At 42.7% G+C, this 19,563-nt stretch overlaps 1 protein-coding gene across 3 annotated transcripts in view; it reads left to right on the plus strand.

Moving 5' to 3' along the window:
• Nucleotides 1-15,132, plus strand: part of itgb4.S (integrin subunit beta 4 S homeolog) — a 49,975-nt gene extending 34,843 nt beyond the window's left edge. Inside the window, exons 29-41 of one of the 3 annotated variants that reach the window (XM_018238526.2) lie at nucleotides 4,962-5,142; nucleotides 5,305-5,442; nucleotides 5,636-5,818; nucleotides 6,396-6,527; nucleotides 8,124-8,318; nucleotides 8,643-8,807; nucleotides 11,737-11,853; nucleotides 11,933-12,082; nucleotides 12,283-12,471; nucleotides 12,751-12,906; nucleotides 13,096-13,260; nucleotides 13,956-14,072; nucleotides 14,630-15,132. In XM_018238526.2, the coding sequence (XP_018094015.1) occupies nucleotides 4,962-5,142; nucleotides 5,305-5,442; nucleotides 5,636-5,818; nucleotides 6,396-6,527; nucleotides 8,124-8,318; nucleotides 8,643-8,807; nucleotides 11,737-11,853; nucleotides 11,933-12,082; nucleotides 12,283-12,471; nucleotides 12,751-12,906; nucleotides 13,096-13,260; nucleotides 13,956-14,072; nucleotides 14,630-14,769 (2,028 nt within the window). In that variant the 3' untranslated portion in view covers nucleotides 14,770-15,132. Of the gene's footprint in view, nucleotides 1-4,961; nucleotides 5,143-5,304; nucleotides 5,443-5,635; nucleotides 5,819-6,395; nucleotides 6,528-8,123; nucleotides 8,319-8,642; nucleotides 8,808-9,369; nucleotides 9,517-11,736; nucleotides 11,854-11,932; nucleotides 12,083-12,282; nucleotides 12,472-12,750; nucleotides 12,907-13,095; nucleotides 13,261-13,955; nucleotides 14,073-14,629 lie in introns of all 3 variants that reach the window. The other 2 variants (XM_041578333.1, XM_018238524.2) reach the window with 2 other exon arrangements.
• The last annotated feature ends 4,431 nt before the right edge of the window (nucleotides 15,133-19,563 follow it).

Here is a 19,563-nt window from a genome sequence, read left to right on the forward strand (position 1 = left end):
CAGAATATATTGAGTCAAAGCTTCTGGAAAGAGCATCTGCCTTGACGTTCTTTGTACCAGGCCTAAACGTCAAGGTAAAGTTAAATCTAGAAAAGAATAAAGCCCACCTTGCCTGTCTGGGATTTAGACGCTTTGCTGACTCAATATACAACAGATTTTTATGGTCAGTGTAGACCGTAACCTGGTGTTTAGCCCCTTCTAGTAGATGCCGCCATTCTTCAAAGGCCCACTTGACAGCTAACAGTTCTCTATTCCCTATGTCATAATTTGCCTCTGCAGGAAGAAATTTTCTAGAGAAAAATGCACAGGGGTGTAACTTATTAGTTATCGGGTGCCTTTGAGAGAGAATTGCCCCTGCTCCCACCTCAGAAGCATCTACCTCGACTATAAAAGGTAGTGTTGTATCAGGATGGCGGAGGATTGGGGCAGAACTAAACTCCCTTTTGAGGAACTCGAAAGCTTGGATAGCTTCCGGAGGCCACATACTGGGGTCAGCACCTTTCTTAGTAAGATTTGTGATAGGAGCCACAATAAGTGAAAAATCTTTAATGAATTGCCTATAATAGTTGGCAAAACCTAGGAACCTTTGGGTTGCACGTAAAGAATAAGGTTGGGTCCACTCCAGGACAGCCCTTACCTTGTCTGGATCCATTTCGAGACCCTTGGAAGAAATATTAAATCCCAAGAACTGTACGGAAGCAACCTCAAAAGTACACTTCTCCAATTTGGCATACAGGTTATTAGCTCTAAGCCTACGCAATACCTCACAAACATGAAGACGATGATCAGACAGATTGGCAGAGAAGATGAGGATGTCATCTAGGTAGACCACTACGTATATCCCCAGCAGGTCCCGAAAGATGTCATTGACAAACTCCTGAAACACTGCTGGGGCGTTACATAGACCAAACGGCATAACAAGGTACTCGTAGTGGCCATCCCTAGTATTAAAAGCCGTTTTCCACTCATCCCCCTCCCTGATCCGAATGAGGTTATAGGCACCCCTCAAATCAAGCTTGGAGTAGATCTTAGCATCCTTGACCTGGTCAAATAGTTCGGAGATTAATGGTAAGGGGTAGCGATTTTTTACAGTGATTTTATTAAGCCCCCTATAATCAATACAGGGGCGTAAACCTCCGTCTTTCTTACCCACAAAAAAGAACCCTGCCCCCGCAGGGGAACAAGAGGGCCTAATGAAGCCCCTGTCAAGATTTTCTTGTATATACTCTTTCATTGCCTGGGCTTCGGGCAATGAAAGAGGGTAGGTTCTACCACGTGGAGGAATTGACCCAGGAACTAAATCAATAGGGCAGTCATACTGCCGATGCGGAGGTAAGGTCTCAGCTGCTTTTTTAGAGAAAACATCAGAAAAAACAGAATATGCTGTCGGTAACCCCTCAAGAGAAGTAGTGGCTACTACAGAGGGAAAACAAACCCCACTACATCCTGTACCCCATTGAGTCACCCCCTTAGAAACCCAGTCTATCAGAGGGTTATGCCTCTGGAGCCATGGTAAACCAAGAATAAGAGGAGAGGAAGCTCCCTCAATGAGGTATAGAGCTATCTCCTCACAGTGTAGATTATTAGCACACATAGAAAGATTTGTGGTCTTTTGGGAAACCACCCCTGATCCCAAGGGTCTTTATCGACAGCCAAAATTGTCAAAGGAGGATTGAGGGCAACCAAAGGAATTTTATTTTTAGCAGCGAATGCTGCGTCCAAGAAATTACCCTCCGCCCCAGAATCAATGAAGGCTGACAATTTTAACAGTGCCCGTAGGCCAGGTTAATTTAAAAGATAATAGGACCTTGGAGGCAGATTGGGGAGAGGAAACGCCTGCACCCAAATGGAGCTCCCCTTCTCCATTTAGGCTAGGGCGTTTCCCGGCCTCTTGGAACACTGATTGAGGAAGTGACCCTTCTCCCCACAATACAAACACAACCCAAGAGACCGCCTCCGTGCCTTTTCCTCAGGAGTAAGGTGAAAAATGCCCAGCTGCATAGGCTCCTCCTGAGGTTGAGACACAGAGGGGTTTGACAACTTAGCACTAAAATTATGCTTATACAAAGAAGAAGTACCCTGTTCCTCCCGATTTTCCCTCTGTCTCCTATCTACCTGGATAACCAGAGACATTAGGTCATCCAGACTGGTAGATCGGGGTAATTGACCAGGCTGTCTTTGACAGATTTGGCTAGACCGATGCGGAACTGGCTCCTTAGAGCTGCATCGTTCCAGCCAGTCTCCACCGCCCACCTACGAAACTCTGTGCAATAAATCTCCACCTCCCGTTTACCCTGGCGTAGTTTGCGAATAGCGGAATCGGCCGAAGAGGCGCGATCCGGGTCATCGTAAATAATGGCCATAGAGCGGAAGAAAATATCTAAAGAGAAACGGGCAGGGTCAGTGGCTGGCAATCTAAGTGCCCAGACTTGGGGGTCACCCACTAATAGGGTCATTACGAACCTGACCTTTTCCTCGTCAGAGGGAAATGAGTGGGGGAAAAAGCTGAGGTACAGCTTACAGGCCTCTCGAAAAACAAAAAACTGGGTTCTGTCCCCACCAAACTTGGCAGGAAATGCAATCTTGGGTTCCTGAGGTCTGAATACAGCACCCCTATCGGACAGGGAACCCACAGAAGGAGTAGGAACAGAACTGGCTGGCTGCTGCGAGGGTTCCAGCTGGCGTGTTAGGTTATGAAACCCCTGGAGCAAATAGTTCTGCTTTTGCTCCTGCTCCTCCATGCGTTGCAGCAGAGTAGTTAGCAACAGCTCGGAAGAAGATGGAAGTGGAGCAGCGGCAGCAGCTTCGGTGTGATCGTCGTCCTCCATGGCCCGTGATAATGTCACGGCCGGCACCCAACACCAGAACAAGTGCTCGAATCCTGGGTCTGAGCTAAGCTTCACCAGTGGTGTGACCACCTTTGAGCTTCGGGAGGAGCCCTCAGCCTAATCGGGTGTCACCTGGTCTTACGAGAGGTTCAAGCAAGTGTTCTGGCAGGCAATGGGGCACGGCTGGTAGCTAGAGTCTTTGGGACCGAGGATCACGGTAACAGACAAGGATAAGGCAGAAGGATCGTCAGACAGGCTGGGTCGTGGCAGGCAGAAAGCAAGGGTCGTCAGGCAGGCAAAAAGGTCAAAACCGGGTATCAAGCAGGAAGGGTACAAGCAGAAGAGTAGTCGGATATCAGGCACTGGTCAGGATACAGAATTCGGGATGGTCAAGGTACAGGCTGGGTCAAACACGGATAATCAGATTCAAAACAGACAAAATAGCACAAGGCTTCAGAACAGAGCACCAGAAACAAGTTCTATCACGGGCAGTTTGCTGGGAGTGGAAGTGGCCTATTTATACCCTGTTTGGACGCCAAGGTTTTCGCGCCAAAATCGGCGCACACACGCGTCAGGATCGACGCGCGCGCGTCCGCGTCAATAAAGGAAACGAGACGCGGGCGCGCGCGTCCTAAGGAGGCAAGATGGTGGAACCACGAGGCGGGCGTCCCCGCGGCCGGCGTGGCGGGCGTCCCCGCGGCCGATTTACAGCACCCCCAATCCCAGGTAAAACAGATTTCCTTACACTGTGCATGTGTCCAGATTTAACTGGAGCTTTACTGGCTGGTTTGAAATTTTGCTGTGGTATTTGCCTCCACTTTTCTAGCTGTAGTTAAAGATCTAATTAAAGTCACGAATATCGTATTCAAAGGGGGATAAAAAATTATTATACACAGTAGTCATGTGCCAAAGTACCCCCAATCCAAGGGTTGTACATAGTTAAATAATCTCAAAAGGAAAAAATCGGGAAAGACTTACTGGTTAGTGAAGACAGAGCCCAAATATTATAAAAATGAAAAAACTTTATTAGGAGATACAATGGCCTGACGCGTTTTGTGCCAAAGGTGGGCACTCTGTTGGTGGAAACATGAATCACTGCTTTTCTAGTTTTTTTTCCATTGCAAACTTAAGTTTGACCTTGCTGGCAACAGCTTCATTGAGTGTTTATTAATCTCTGTGTTGTATCTGAGCCATGTGCTGAAATAGTGTCTTAATCCAATAAACCATTTGCATGCCTCTTTATAACCAGAAATATAAACTATTTGTTGGCTGCTTGGATCAATGAATTCAGCAGCCATATATCAGAGTTATTGAGAGGCTGGACTGAGATTTCTACACGGTGGTATTTTCCTACTAGATGAATACAATGACCAATCAGTTGAAAATGTAGAAGGGTTCTGTCTTTTAAACTGAATTATAACAGAGAGCTAAACAGTCATATCCCCCCCCCCCGCCAACTCACCTATCTGATTGCCTCTGACAAGTGTTTCCCTATTAACTCTCCATAGGATTAAGTTGTGATCATCTGGAAAATATAGGGATGATTTAAATAAAACAGGGATGAGCCAAATCCAGTTTTTGGTTCAGGATTTGCCAAATCTGATCCTTTTTCAGCACGATTCAGATTCCAAGAGCCTGGCTGAACCAAATTGGAACCCGACAAAGTCTGGCCAAACCATATGAAATCTGGCTGAACCGAATCTGAACCCCATAAAACACTTGTGCCTCTGTTCATCAAGTGTGTATCAATTATTTGCTGTAAAACACCTATCTGTGACCTTAGGGAAAGTACTCGAGATTCAGCCTGATCTCCAAAAGTAGGATTTGGTGCATCCCTAAAAAACCCCATCTTTTTCTATATAGTCACCCAAGGACCACCCCAAAACCTATATGAAAACATAACCTGGAGCTAAGGGGCCCCAGCCTGAAGGCCAGTTATGCTGAGTGCTTATTTGCTACCCTGGGTATCCCTGGTAACTAGAGCAGGAAACTGTTACCCCAGTGTTACTATGTATCTGTAATCTTGGTTGGGGACAAGCCTAAAAGCCAGTTAGGTTGAAAATAGGGTTGAGGGCTTATTATAATAGTTCAACTGCCCAGCACTACAGGCACAAAAAGAGTTTGTTTCTGTAGGTACGTTACTGGATTCAAGGAGATTCAGAGTCAGATGCCACTGTCCTGGATACAAAAGTGCCCTCTGCAGAGCTGACCAATCTGTACCCATACTGTGACTATGAAATGCGGGTATGTGCATACAATGCTCAAGAGGAGGGTCCCTACACTGATATAGTCACCTGCCAGACCTTGGAGGATGGTGAGTTGCACACTATGTGGTATAAACCAGGGCAAGGGATGTGCTTCAGATATGATTCAAATACTTCCAGTTACCCCCAGGCAGCCTGCCACTTACTCACGCCTGAACGAATAGAACCTGTACTCATTGTATGATATTTCTCTCTTCCATCGCTAATTTCAGTACCCAGTGAACCTGGCCGTCTGGCCTTTAACGTCATTTCAAGCACAGTGACACAGTTAAGTTGGGCAGAGCCGGCTGAAACCAATGGTGAAATCACAGCATATGAGGTCACCTATGCAATGGTCAACGAGGACAACAGTAAGATGGCTGCTTCCCCCACTCCCTGTCTAGTCTGCCCCCATTTTAAACCTGAACTGGATTCATTACAAGTAGCTTGGGCTCAAGTTAAAATTTCCATACCACAGAACCCTAACAATGTCCCTTTGTTAAGATATTAAAAAAATATGTATTTCTTTATTTCCTGTGACTTATATCTTGTCTGTACTGGCAGAACCCATTGGTCCCACAAAGAAAGTCCTGATTCAAGATCCAAAGAAGCGCATGGTTCTAATTGAAAACCTACGAGAATCCCAGCCATACAAATACACAGTGAGGGCCAGCAACAAAGCTGGGTGGGGGCCAGAGAGAGAGGCCACCATGAACCTAGCTACCCAGCCCACCCGCCCAATGTCAAGTGAGTAGCATAACTAAAGAGAAACTAAATGTTGTTGTGCAGTACAGTACAGAAAGACCCTTTTATTACAGCAGGGATTGTGCTCTTTTTGGGCCCAATATACAATCATCTCTACATTTATACACCAATGGCTTTTTAAGTAATAAAACAAAATAGACCTCCAACACTATTTATAAATGGTTTCACACCCAAGGGGCTACAGGAAAGCCAGTTGGGACCTGAAACAAATATTTATTATACCAAAGTAAGTCTTCCCCACCCCCATGCCTGTATTGGTGTGTGGGGTGCGGTTGTCCATGGATGTCAAGTTGCACTTGAAGAATACTGTTCTGCCACAAGACCATTGAGATAAAAACATTTATGCACAATTATACTACAGATTCCAGTAGGGGAACAGTACTTGAGTAAAGTAATATGGGGCATTTACAGTCTGCTTCTAGGGAATGGGGACCACAGATTGGCATGTATCAGTAGAAATATAGACGTCAGAAGAGAAAGAAAGCCTCGGGTGTCTTCTGAATGCTCTTTTGCACTATTATGACTACAGTAAAAACACCTCCCTGTCTGTTCTCCACAGTTCCTATTATTCCTGATGCTCCTATTATTGATGCTGAAGCTGGGGAGGAATATGACAGTTACTTGATGTACAGCACCGATGTCCTGCTCTCTCCAGTGGGCAGCAAGAGACCCAGTGTATCCGACGAGTCAGGTAAGGATACCCCTAAGCATAGCATAGTCTAGGGGATGGACTTTAGACAAATGGGTTCATTGCAATCCTCTCTTGTGCTGTTGCGGTTATCCATTATATTGGACCTAAAACAGAGACCAGGTGGTAATAGATCTTGCCAGACTAACTTAATTTCTTTTTACGAGAATGTAAGTAGAGACCTCGATTCTGGGATGGCAGTGGATGTGATTTACTTAGACTTTGCTAAAGCATTTGATACAGTGCCACACAAAAGGTTACTGGTTAAATTAAGGAATGTTGGCCTGGAACATAGTATTTGTACCTGGATAGAGAACTGGCTAAAAGATAGACTACAAAGAGTGGTGGTAAATGGAACATTTTCTAATTGGACCAGTGTTGTTAGTGGAGTACCGCAGGGCTCTGTACTAGGTCCCTTGCTTTTCAACTTGTTTATTAATGACCTGGAGGTGGGCATTGAAAGTACTGTTTCTATTTTTGCAGATGATACTAAATTGTGCAGAACTATAGGTTCCATGCAGGATGCTGCCACTTTGCAAAGTGATCTGTCTAAACTGGAAAACTGGGCAGCAAACTGGAAAATGAGGTTCAATGTTGATAAATGCAAGGTTATGCACTTTGGCAAAATAATATAAATGCAAGTTATACACTAAATGGCAATGTGTTGGGAGTTTCCTTAAATGAAAAGGATCTAGGGGTCTTTGTAGATAACACGTTGTCTAATTCTGGGCAGTGTCATTCTGTGACTACTAAAGCAAATAAAGTTCTGTCTTGCATAAAACAGGGCATTAACTCAAGGGATGAAAACATAATTATGCCTCTTTATAGGTCCCTGGTAAGGCCTCATCTGGAGTATGCAGTTCAGTTTTGGACTCCAGTCCTTAAGAGGGATATAAATGAGCTGGAGAGAGTGCAGAGACGTGCAACTAAATTGGTTAGAGGGACGGAAGACTTAAATTATGAGGGTAGACTGTCAAGGTTGGGGTTGTTTTCTCTGGAAAAAAGGCGCTTGCGAGGGGACATGATTACACTTTACAAGTACATTAGAGGACATTATAGACAAATGGCAGGGGACCTTTTACCCATAAAGTGGATCACCGTACCAGAGGCCACCCCTTTAGACTAGAAGAAAAGAACTTTCATTTGAAGCAACGTAGAGGGTTCTTCACAGTCAGGACAGTGAGGTTGTGGAATGCACTGCCGGGTGATGTTGTGATGGCTGATTCAGTTAATGCCTTTAAGAATGGCTTGGATGATTTTTTGGACAGACATAATATCAAAGGCTATTGTGATACTAAGCTCTATAGTTAGTATAGGTATGGGTATATAGAATTTTAATTAAAAGTAGGGAGGGGTGTGTGTATGGATGCTGGGTTTTCATTTGGAGGGGTTGAACTTGATGGACTTTGTCTTTTTTCAACCCAATTTAACTATGTAACTATGTAACTATGTAAGGATGCAATTAACTGCAGACCCGTTCTGCTGGCTGTTAGCACCCACACGCTAAAGTTCTAGTCAGTGGAACTCTATTGCTTCCCCTTGCCCTCTTTCCTCCACTCTGTGCCCCTCTCCATCTAAGCCACACCCTGTCCCCTGAAGGCCGGCACTGGAAGTATGTTCCTCTCCTGGGCTCGGAGATGGACCTGCGACGGGTCACCTGGAAACTGCCTGTAGAGCTCATACCACGCCTGTCCATCAGCAGCAGTCTGTCCACTGACAATGAGAGTTTGCTGGACCAGCCTGTGATTACCAGCTCCCTGACGAGGAAAGGGACCATGCGAGCAAACCCAGAAGGTGACAGAAGGAAGAAAGGGATTCCTTTTTTTCCTGCCGCCCTTTTCCCATTGCTATCAGTGGAATGTGCTAACAGCCTGTATGGGGATCTGGTGTACCTTGCATGATGCTTACAGGGTGTGCCCTACTTGTTTGTATCATATTTAGAGCAGTGGTGGCCTCCCCCTTTTGGATTTAGAAGAATTATTAAATAATGATCTATTACCACCTCTTCTAGACTATTTTCCCTCATATGTCACCCTTTTATTTATTTTCTGAATTTCAGATTTATTGTTCACTGTAGAGCCAACCTGTTACTAAAATGTTGGTCTTTCTCTCCTTTAGAGCAATTACTTAATGGACGCACAGAATTTTCCTACTCGGGGGGCAGTCTCAACCGTATCATGGCATCAGGATACCAGAAACTCAGCCCTCATGTGCAGAATGAAACCTACAGGTTTGGTAGCACCAGCTCCCAACATACAACCACATCAGTCATATCAGGGCAAGGTGAGAAAGACATTTCGGAAGGGTTCTATTTATATTTCATATTATTTTTTTTTTCAACACATAATTCATCCCAGTCTCATTATCTAGTGTTGCTACCACATCCCTTTAATACAGCAGTTGGGTTGGAGGCTTCCATTCTCACTGCTGAAGTTATTGCTCCCCTGCAGTGGTGCATTACAAATGTCCTGTTTAAAAGTTAGGTATTATGTGGCAGAAGCTTTTAGAAGCTCATACAAAAGTTCCACCGAACACAAGGTGTTGTTTTTCATAGCCACATGTGAAATCAACTTGCTGCATCTGTATTTGGCACATATTGTATGTGACTGCACTAAGCAGCCTAGCAACATACACAGTCAATCATGAAGCATTAAGATTTCACATGTGGCTGGTATTAAAGGGGTGAGGTGGCAACTTTACCCTTTTCATTTACCATGGTTTCTGTGCACCCATTTCATCCTACAAACTCCACTTTGTTTCTGTCTTTCCTTTTCTGAAACACCATTTGGTCTCCTGTCCCTTCCTCACAGTCTCCCGCTGTCTTTTTTTCCTGCCCTTCCCGCAGAGCGGGTTGGTTGGCCCCTGCCACCCGCGCAGGAAGACCCTGAGAGAAGATTTTTAGGGACACAGGTGATGGGTTACAATGGCACCTGCAGAGTCCGGGACACAATAATTATGGCTGAATGTCCCAGAAGCACACTCCTGGGAATAGGTACCATGGAATTATATCATCCTCATGCTGATTAGTCATTGCTTCCATGGATGCTCAACCCCAACCCGTGAATGCTGAATCCCCAATCAGTTTGATCCATCCTCCCTGCTAGAGAATGTGCTGCATAAGATAATAATACTCAGTATGTATAGGCAATCATCTTCAAACGTTGGCTTCCCAGCTACTGTTAGACGACATCCCACAACATCCAAACAACTGCCAACAGAGGGGAAGCCATATATTGAAGATCTCTGTTATATAGGTATGGTCCCCCTATAAAAGAAAGAACTTAAGGTTAAGAAACACTGTGTTACAGCAACTGGTGAGAACTAAACTGTAAGGAATTTTCAAAAGGCAACCGGGCTGATGTTCAATCTAGAGTTGGTCATTCGAGAAAGTTTTTGCTCCACTGCTTTCTCAGGTCCTTTAGGTATCCATGCAATTTAAATAAACCAGTTAGGATTTTCAGACTGGTTCAAGAACAGCAGCAATCACAAAGAAATAGGCAGGACTGCCATGAGTTTACAAGAATTTATGGGGGGGGGCTAAATTGCCTCAAAAGGTTTGTGGGTTGATATGGAGTTTCCATGGACCAGGTAATGTCCATGCGGGTGTAGGTTGCCTCAACCAGGGTAATTACATGGGGAGACTGGATTAACTTTTCCAGCTGCATGATCATAGTGGCTAATGCAAAAATGCTCTGTACACTAATTTGGGTCTACCATTTAACACCAACTGTCATTTATTTAGGATTCTGTCTTAAAGTACGATTGCTGGGTAGGTAATTTCTGCAGCAATAAAATCAATACAAATGACAATAATCAATACAAATAATATACATTGTATTATTATAGAATGCAGCACAGTTGCAGTCAGGGAATATATTGCATGAGTCACTCCTTTTACCCATCTGTTATCAGAGGAGCTGGAAGAGCATGTGATGTGTATATGTATTATACCCACAATGCACAGCAGCCCCACTGAACATAATCTTGTTGCCTGGCTAAATAATCTACCCTGAACCTTACGCTCAGCTGCTCCACCCACCCCTTTATCCCACTGCCAGAGAGACAACTCATTGCTGGTGTCTCTGGCCTGGGGAGGGGTTTAACCTAAACTGCTATAACCATCATATTCAGTCACCTTGGCCTGGGCATGCATGTAGGCCAATCTTATCCAGCCGTGTCTTACCATAAAAACAAAATGGAGGGTTTCTCTACATTAGCTGTGATAATGAATTGCAGTAATTGAGAGCCATGGGAACAAGGGTATCTAATATAGATTTGAAATCCCCAAATCTTTAGTGAGTGTTCCCTGGTAATTCAGTAGCCAACAAATATATTCGATTTTCACCTTTGTTCATCTGGGATGGCAAGAGACTGGGATTCAACTGGGCCCCCAACTATGGCATCTTAGAGAAGCCCCTCATTTGCACAAATCCACAGATTGCCAATCTGGGCCTGATATGTCCTACTATAAGATTTTAGGTTAGGAACCATTTGGAGCAGTAGTAAAGAGAACAGATACTTTTGAAATCTACAAAAAATCCACACTGGGAAACACTCTGTTCCACGTCATTGATTTCCCCTTGAAGACCAAATTATTACAGCTACCATGAAGAGGCATTTGATTCCCCTGAACTATCCTCAGGGCCAGAACTAGGGGTAGGCAGAATGAGCACCTGCCTAGGGCGCAAAGCTGGGGGGGGTGGGGTGTCAGGCACGTACCGTCATACTCCTAATCAGGTCCCCTCTCTCCACTCTGGCCAGAGAGTGTGTTCTTTTTGACCAGAATGCATGCGTCCTTTTTTTGACACACATGCGCGCACGCCTGTTGGGCACTTTGACTGACTAGGTTGCCTAGGACGCCTGGTCGGCCTGGGCTGGCACTGACTATCCTAGTTTGTTCAGAAAAAGCAGCATAAGCTGAAAGAGAATGAATGAGTCCAAATAGCCTTCCCCATGAACTTGTTAAGGTCTGTAGAAGGAAAATGCTTGTCATAGCAGTAAATATTTAGGTGGGAGTGGTAAGGTAAGAAAAGGCCTTTTACTGTCCGTTTTTTACAAAAACAATTTCTCTTTAAATCATGAAGGTTTTTGTACAGTTACAATAAGATTTACAGTAGTACATTCGATAGTTACTAGTGGCAGTTTAAAATTGTGTATTCTTCAATTTTGATAACTTCCCGTTTGGCCCTTCTCCGTCCCTCTCTACAAACAGGTGCATCAGGGCAGAACAGACTGGGGCTACCCCCACTTGTGTTAGGAGTTGGAAGGGGACGTACCCACTCAGAGGATGTGAGGGATGCTCTGACGAGCTTGGATGTGGCTATACAGGGTGAGAATATCTTCTCAGCTGGCCAAGCTTATGTTTGCCTCTAACTGAATGCAATATTTACTATATCCTCTCATTGCAGATACACGTCTTTCTCCAGGGGTCCCTGATACCCCCACACGTTTGGTATTTTCAGCCCTGGGACCCACCTCCCTTAAGGTCAGCTGGCAGGAACCACAATGTGAAAGAGAGCTTCTGGGGTACAGAGTGCACTATCAATTACTGAACGGAGGTGTGTATCAGATTACAGATGTAATAATACAAATAAAAAGTGGAGGCTCATTGAATCTGTTGCTCGTATTAGGCTTTATACTTCTTTACTGGAGACTGTATCCATCTGTCCATTGCTATTGTTAAATACCCATAACTCTCCCACCCAGTAATGATATCATACCTATAATACCATAACTAGTACAATGACTGTCCATCCAGGTGAATCAAGGACCATTGACGTTACAAACCCACGGGAGAACTCAGTAGTGGTGGAAGACTTGCTCCCCAATCACTCGTACATGTTCCGGGTGAAAGGACAAAGCATGGAGGGTTGGGGCCCTGAAAGAGAAGGTGTTATCACTATTGAATCACAAGTGGATCCTCAGAGCCCACTCAGCCCTGTTCCAGGTACCTTCTTGGAATGACATCTAAGAATAACTACCTGATTATGTTTGTCTACACTTCTGTGCACCTCACAATAACCTTGTACCAAACTATTTTGGCCCTACTATTTCTATAGAATGTTAATATGTGCCTCAGCTGAGACATGTAATATGGCAACTCTCTCTATATGCAAAATTATGTGTCTACGGGCAAACACTATATGGACAGAATGTTCATACACAGAATAGGATATTATAGATTGTTTATGCTGTTTTTTTTTTGCATATGTGCCTACCTTGGCAGGATCTCCGTTCACCTTAAGCACCCCCAGTGCTCCTGGACCACTGGTTTTCACAGCTCTGGCCCCTGACTCCCTGCAGTTGAGTTGGGTGAGACCTCGAAAGCCTAATGGAACAATACTGGGGTACCTGATCACTTGCGAGATGTTGCATGGAGGAGGTGAGCACTGATAGAAGTCCCCTTTGACAACCTCCTGAGTGTAAAGTCTAGTTGATAAGAATATATCTGGAAAAGCATATATATATATATATATATATATATATATATATATATATATATATATATATATATATATATATATATATATATATATATATCATTGTAGCCTATTCCTTTTGTCTGTTCCAGGAGAACCACGAACTATCTACATTGAAGGTGACAAACCAGAGACTTCCCTTACGGTTCCTTTCCTGAATGAAAATCTGCCATACAAATTTAAGGTCCAGGCAAAAACAACACAGGGTTTTGGACCAGAGCGAGAGGGGATAATTACTATTGAATCTCAAGATGGAGGTGAGAATGAGAATTTAGGCTTTCATAAAGGGTAATCGTCAAAATAAGCTTCTGAAAATCACATGGTTTGATCACTTTCTCATTTTAGTAAGACATATACATATCTCCTGTTTTACGTCATGTTACATATTTCCAACGTGTCATAAATCACCAATCCGGTCATGAATTACTGCAACAGAGTTTCTATTAAAGTATGGAGAGGCAGAATAAATAAAAGTAAAGAAAAGCTGCTGCCTCAAGGATGAGTATGACCAGGCCCTCACTTTGAAGGGTGTTAAACTATTATTATTATTATTATGTATTTTTAGAGCGCCAACATATTGTGCAGCGCTGTGAGATAAATGTGTTTATACAAAGAAATCACATGAATTATATACATAGAACATATAGCGTTACATACATCATCACCAAAGGTGAGGAAGGACCTGAGCAAAAGAGCTTACAATCTAAAGAGGAAGCCTATTAGCTTTAACAAATCACCCCACTCTTCCAAACAGTCTTCTGCGGCTTCCCTTTACTGGTGTATTCCATTAGTTGTTCCATTTACATCTAGCACCTTTTCTGAGGAGGTAGAGTGTACTTACTCAGCTCTATAGGAAGAATGAATATCAATGAAAGCTCTTCTGCTTCTTTTTCACTCCCTCCTCTGTATAGGATGTTTTGCTCCCTCTTACTACCTACTCTGTCTTCCACAGGAAGCTTTTCTCAGTTTGGAACACAACAGATCACACGTCGGGAGGTGTACAATCTCCCAGGAGAATATACTCAAAGAAACATCACTCACTCCACCCTAACAGAACCATTTTTTTCAGGTAGGGAGTTTCCAGGTATTTGTATTCAGAGGTTCAGGTAGCCATATACTGTGTTGGTCAGGAGCTAACACTCCTTATCGTGAGTTTTATCTACCAAAGTTATAGGTTGGGGAATTTGTGGTGTTGAATTACACTCAACAATGGGGCTGGGTGTGAAATCATATGGACTATTTTGGGGAACTGTGAGCTAGTAAAGGAGGTTTCTGAATCCTAATATGGAGGTAAAAGAGGCAATGTATCAGAATTAGTTTCCATGCAATGTCTTTTACCTGTAGTTCAGGGGCTTTAAGGTTTTTTCTTTCTGCTTTTTGCTGTGGGGCCAGTTAAGCTTTAGCTATGTGTTTTCCAAAGACTACTTACCTTAACTGCAGTGGGATGCATCCAAGTTTTATAAATATCTTGTGTGCAGCTACACATGCCCCTTTATCCCAGGAAAGTCAATCTGCTACAGTTTACTGTTGCTGTACTACAATTCTCAGCTAGGTTAGGGATGTAGGGTAGCGTGTTGGACTATCCATTGTCGGCTCTATCTAAAATATCTCCAACTTCCTCTGCAGATGGAATGACCGTCACCTCGCGCCGTATCGAGGGAGCCAACACAGTTACACAACAGGTCACCAAAGAGTTTGTCACACGGACCATGGTGTCTGGTGGCTCCCTCAGCAGGCAAGTGGAGCGCCAGTTCTACGAGGCATGAGAGGGAAATCTCTCATCATGTGACTAATATGGACACTGGCTTATCACTTGCACTTTGTCGCCAAAGCCGCTTTAAGCCTTTCCCTCCTGCCAGAATCTAAACTGAGCATCTGATCCCAAACCCCTGGAACTGTGGTGATATATTTAATAAGAAATGGGAGCGCTGAAGAGGGTGGTCAAAGCCCTCCAACTGTTGGAAACTACAGCTCACAGCCTCCCTTTTCAGACTTGGCTAACTGAAGTTGCTAGAAACTGTAGATTTTAACACACCTACTTTAAAGGAGAAGGAAAGCTACTGAAACATTTTATTGCCAATAGATTAGCCACAATAGTGCAAGCTATAAGACTATATTTATTCTGCAGAATGCTTTACCATACCTGAGTAAACAGCTTTAGACAGATAGCAGCTGCAGTAGTTGCTTGGTGTGACATCACTTACAGCAGGGAAGGGAGGAGCAAACTGAGCATGCTCAAGCCTTAGCCCTGGAAGTTTAAGCTGAAAACAGGAAGTCTGATACAGAAGTCCAAGTGTACACAATAGAAGAAAGAATTGCAGTGTTTCTTTTGACTCAGAGCAGCATTACTTTGAGGGTTTAATGGTGTAGTTATATAGACCTTTCCGATAAAGCTTACTTAAGCCTTTCATTCTCCTTTAAATAATTTTTATTATAAATTCCCATTACCTTATGTTATAAAGCCAAACAATGCATAGGCAGCCTATTGCTCTTATAAACAGTAACTTCAATAATTCTTTGCTTGTGGTTGCCTACGAATGATAGGAGTTGTAGTTTAACAGCTTAGTTTAATGAAAGCATAAAATGCCTCACTCTAGCAATGCTACATGATCAACTCTGCTTCTTGGGCCATGGGAACTGTCGAGATTGAAACACAATGCATGCTTTAAACCAAATCCTATTTAAATACTTTTTTATTGTGTAAATAACTTGTCATTTTTATAATGCAGTTGGGTGAAGTGGTGGAATAATATACTTTGTAAATTAAAGGAAGAGGGCAATGCAGTTGCCACAATGGGGCCTTTAATAGTGGAACGATAAAAACAACCGGAAACTTTAGTACGGTAGAGTGCAACACTACATTGCTTATTCCACCATGAACAAGCACTGGAATCAATATTAATATAACTAAACTCCCTTATCGTCTTGTCTTTTTTGTTCCTGCTGAGAGATCGAAAGGAATAGCAATTCTAGTCTCAATTCAGAAGTTTGCTTTAATATCCTTCAGCACCCCAAGCCACTCTGCTCTTTGATTCTTGCTCTATTCAACCAATTTAATAATAATCCAGAAAAGACAGAATCTGTTGTTTTCCTTAAGTATATAATGTGTGTCACCTATACAAACCAGAGGAAAAGCAAAGTGGTACACTACTCTAAGTTAATGTAAAACTCAGTTCCCAAATGCCAAGTCAAAGAGTTCTGTCCATCTCTATCAGCTGGGGATGACAACTAGATAATATTTCTAATGCAGGTTTAGCAGGGGTTATGGTTCTATAAGCATCAGGATCAGCTTGGTAACGAGAAGAACTACTATGGGAGGGGCTGAGTAAGCCAGTCCAACTTTCCTGCTTGCACGTCCTCCCTTCCTCCTTTACTCTTATTCTCACTGGGAGACATTGCAGCACTCCAAGGGGCCCATTTACTTAGTTCGAGTGAAGGAACAGAGGAAAAAAAGTTCGAGTTTCGAATGGTCGAATATGGCTACTTCGACCATCGAATGGGCTACTTCGACCTTCGACTACGACCTTCGAATCGAACAATTCAAACTAAAAATCGTTCGACTATTCGACCATTCGATAGTCTAAGTACTGTCTCTTTAAAAAATTCTTCGACCCCCTAGTTCGCCACCTAAAACCTACCGAGGCCAATGTTAGCCTATGGGGAAGGTCCATGATTGTAGGAACAGAGGTAAATCCTTCGACTCCGATATTCAAAGTCGAAGAATTTTACTTTGACGGTTGAATATCGAGGGTTAATTAACCCTCGATATTCGACCCTAGGTAAATGTGCCCCCAAGTATTTCCAATTGAATAGTTTATTGTTACATCACTCGTGTATCCAACGTTAATGTTGGAACTATATATACAAAGATTTTAGTTTATATATATATATATCTATATATATTTCAAAATGGACCATTGAATAGTTTATTGTTACATCACTCGTGTATCCAACGTTTCGGCCCTCGTTGGGGCCTTTATCAAGGATAAAGTGTAAGTGATCAAACTGTGATATATATACCCATAAATCCCCAACCCCCATTTCTTGGTGCCTTTTTTTTTAAATGGGGGTTGGGGACTTATGTGTGTATATATATCACAGTTTGATCACTTACACTTTATCCTTGATAAAGGTCGAAACGTTGGATACACGAGTGATGTAACAATAAACTATTCAATGGTCCATTTTGAAATATATATAGATATATATATATATAAACTAAAATCTTTGTATATATAGTTCCAACATTAACGGGTAAAGGGTAAACGGCAGAGCTCAAGAGGTTGTAATACATGGAAGGCTGTCGTAGCAGAACAGACTTAAAGGGACTAGCTAATTGGTATTTGTATACTTAAAGAGCTTAATTTGCACCAAATGCAGCAGCCAAATCCAAAAACACGTTACCTATACATTTTTATTGAGTGTTTTATTGAGAGGATCCCTAAACACTATATAGTCATAGTAAGCGCTAGTCACTTTTCATTATTCATTTATCTCATACATATAATGGTGGTGCTATGATGTTAAGGTAAAAGTCAAATACTTTCTAGGATAGACTAAAAATTCTATTTATTATATTCCAAAATGCAAATTGTCTATTGCACCACACATATTATACAACCCCCATTATTGTAGCATGACTCATTCATTTCAGTTGGTTAATCACATCTTCTGTATCTCCTAAGTAGCTTATAACTTTGCTTTATTCAGCACCAATCTACACTACGTTGTTGTGAGGACTTTCTTGAAGTGGATAGTTGCAGTCCAACTGTTGCAGTGAAGATTTGCTTAAAGTTTGGTCTTATCTTTTGAATCCTAAGTAACTGACTTTTTTTTATTGGTAATAAAGTAACTGCCAAGTAAATGTGCATTTACAACAGAGACAGAAAGAAACCTTAGACTGTACAAAAAGAAGGACGGTTTAGTTTACTTGTAATGGCTGGCTCATTCCTTTGCCTCTCTCCTGGTTACTCCATCATTATGCCATAATCAGTAGAAGGTTTGGTAATGTAGAATGTAGTAGAGCAAGCAGAAACAAAGGGGAATGTTTATTATGGCAGAACAAGGAGAGAAAGAGGACCACAGAACTCATAAATTGCAGGATTTGTATTTTTGTACATTTACAAATGCATTTCTAAGTGTCATGCGTTTTCTGCTTTGTTTACGAATTGTTTTATGTAAAAAAAAAAGTTTTAACTTGTGACAATAAATTGCATTTTCATACAAAAACAGAGGATCATTGTCTTCCCTTATACAATAGCACAGCACTCTAGTGGTCCTCAATCTGAGATGAACAACACAGTATTACAGTAGGGTATTTCAGATGACAGATCAGACTGCTGCTCTTCCATAACAACACCATTTAGATTCAAAAGGACATTCGATCCACGTTATATGCAGGGTTGCCATTTTTTTTTGGTGAAAACAGGCAGGGAGCGGGCCAGTGATGTCGGGGAGTGGCCCAGTGACGTTGGGTGGCGGGAAGATGACATCGGGGGTGGGGCAGGTGATGTAGGGAGGCGGGGTGGGTGATGTGGGTAAGCGGGGTGGGTGTCATCAGGGGCGGGACTGATGAAGTGGCGATCGCCATGTCATTCACTTCAATGTCCTGTCTGAATTTCCTAATTTGGAAATCCGGACAGGAACTTTTTACTAGGGCAGCCCTTCCAAAACCCCAGGCTGTCCCAGTGAAATCCGGACAGGTTGCAACCCTAGTTATATGATACTTTCACAATAGGAACTTTTTTAAAAGGTAACAGTAACACCAAAAAATTAAATTGTATCAAAGTAGTTAAAATATAAAACTGTTGCTCTGCACTGGTAAAATTGATGCGTTTGCTTCAGAAAGACTACTATATTTTATATATACAAGCTGCTGTGTAGCCATGACGGCAGCCATTCAGTTTGATAAAAGGAAGGTTACATAGCAGATAACAGATAAAACACCATTGTATTGGACAGGGTTTATCTGTTATGCGCTGTGTATCCTGTGCCTTTCTCCTTTTTTTCAGCTTTGAATAGCCTGCCCCCATGGCTACACAGCAGCTTATTTATATGGTATACAAACTATAGTAGTCTTTCTGAAGCAAAAATACACTCGTGAGGCAACTTCGGAAATCTGAAGCGATCCAGCCGGTGATTCGTATTCTTGCCGATGGGAAGGCAGTACAGGGAGATTAGTTGCCCGCAGTAGAGGATATTTGGTGCTGGGTAACTAATCTCCCTGTCTAAAATCACCCTTAAACTTTACATGCACCCTTGTCTTTTAATCATTCACTCCATTGCATTTGTAAGATTCTTTTTATCACAGTCCAGCCTGCTCTTTGCTACCATTTCTTTGATCTCTCTGGCTATTTGGAGAATGCAGGAGCTCACCAAAAAGGAACAGGTGGCAGTTATCCTTTAATTCTTACAAAATTCCTGGCCATAGATTCCTTGATTTGGAGGGACAGTTTGGCTGATTTCCTCCTGACTGTCTGACCATCTGGGTTTGTATAGAAAGTTCTGCCTGATAACCCTGTGAGACTGGTGGATTAAGGGCCTTAAGGGAAATTTGTCAT

This window comes from Xenopus laevis, chromosome 9_10S, assembly GCF_017654675.1.
Source record: "Xenopus laevis strain J_2021 chromosome 9_10S, Xenopus_laevis_v10.1, whole genome shotgun sequence".
NCBI lineage: Eukaryota > Metazoa > Chordata > Amphibia > Anura > Pipidae > Xenopus > Xenopus laevis.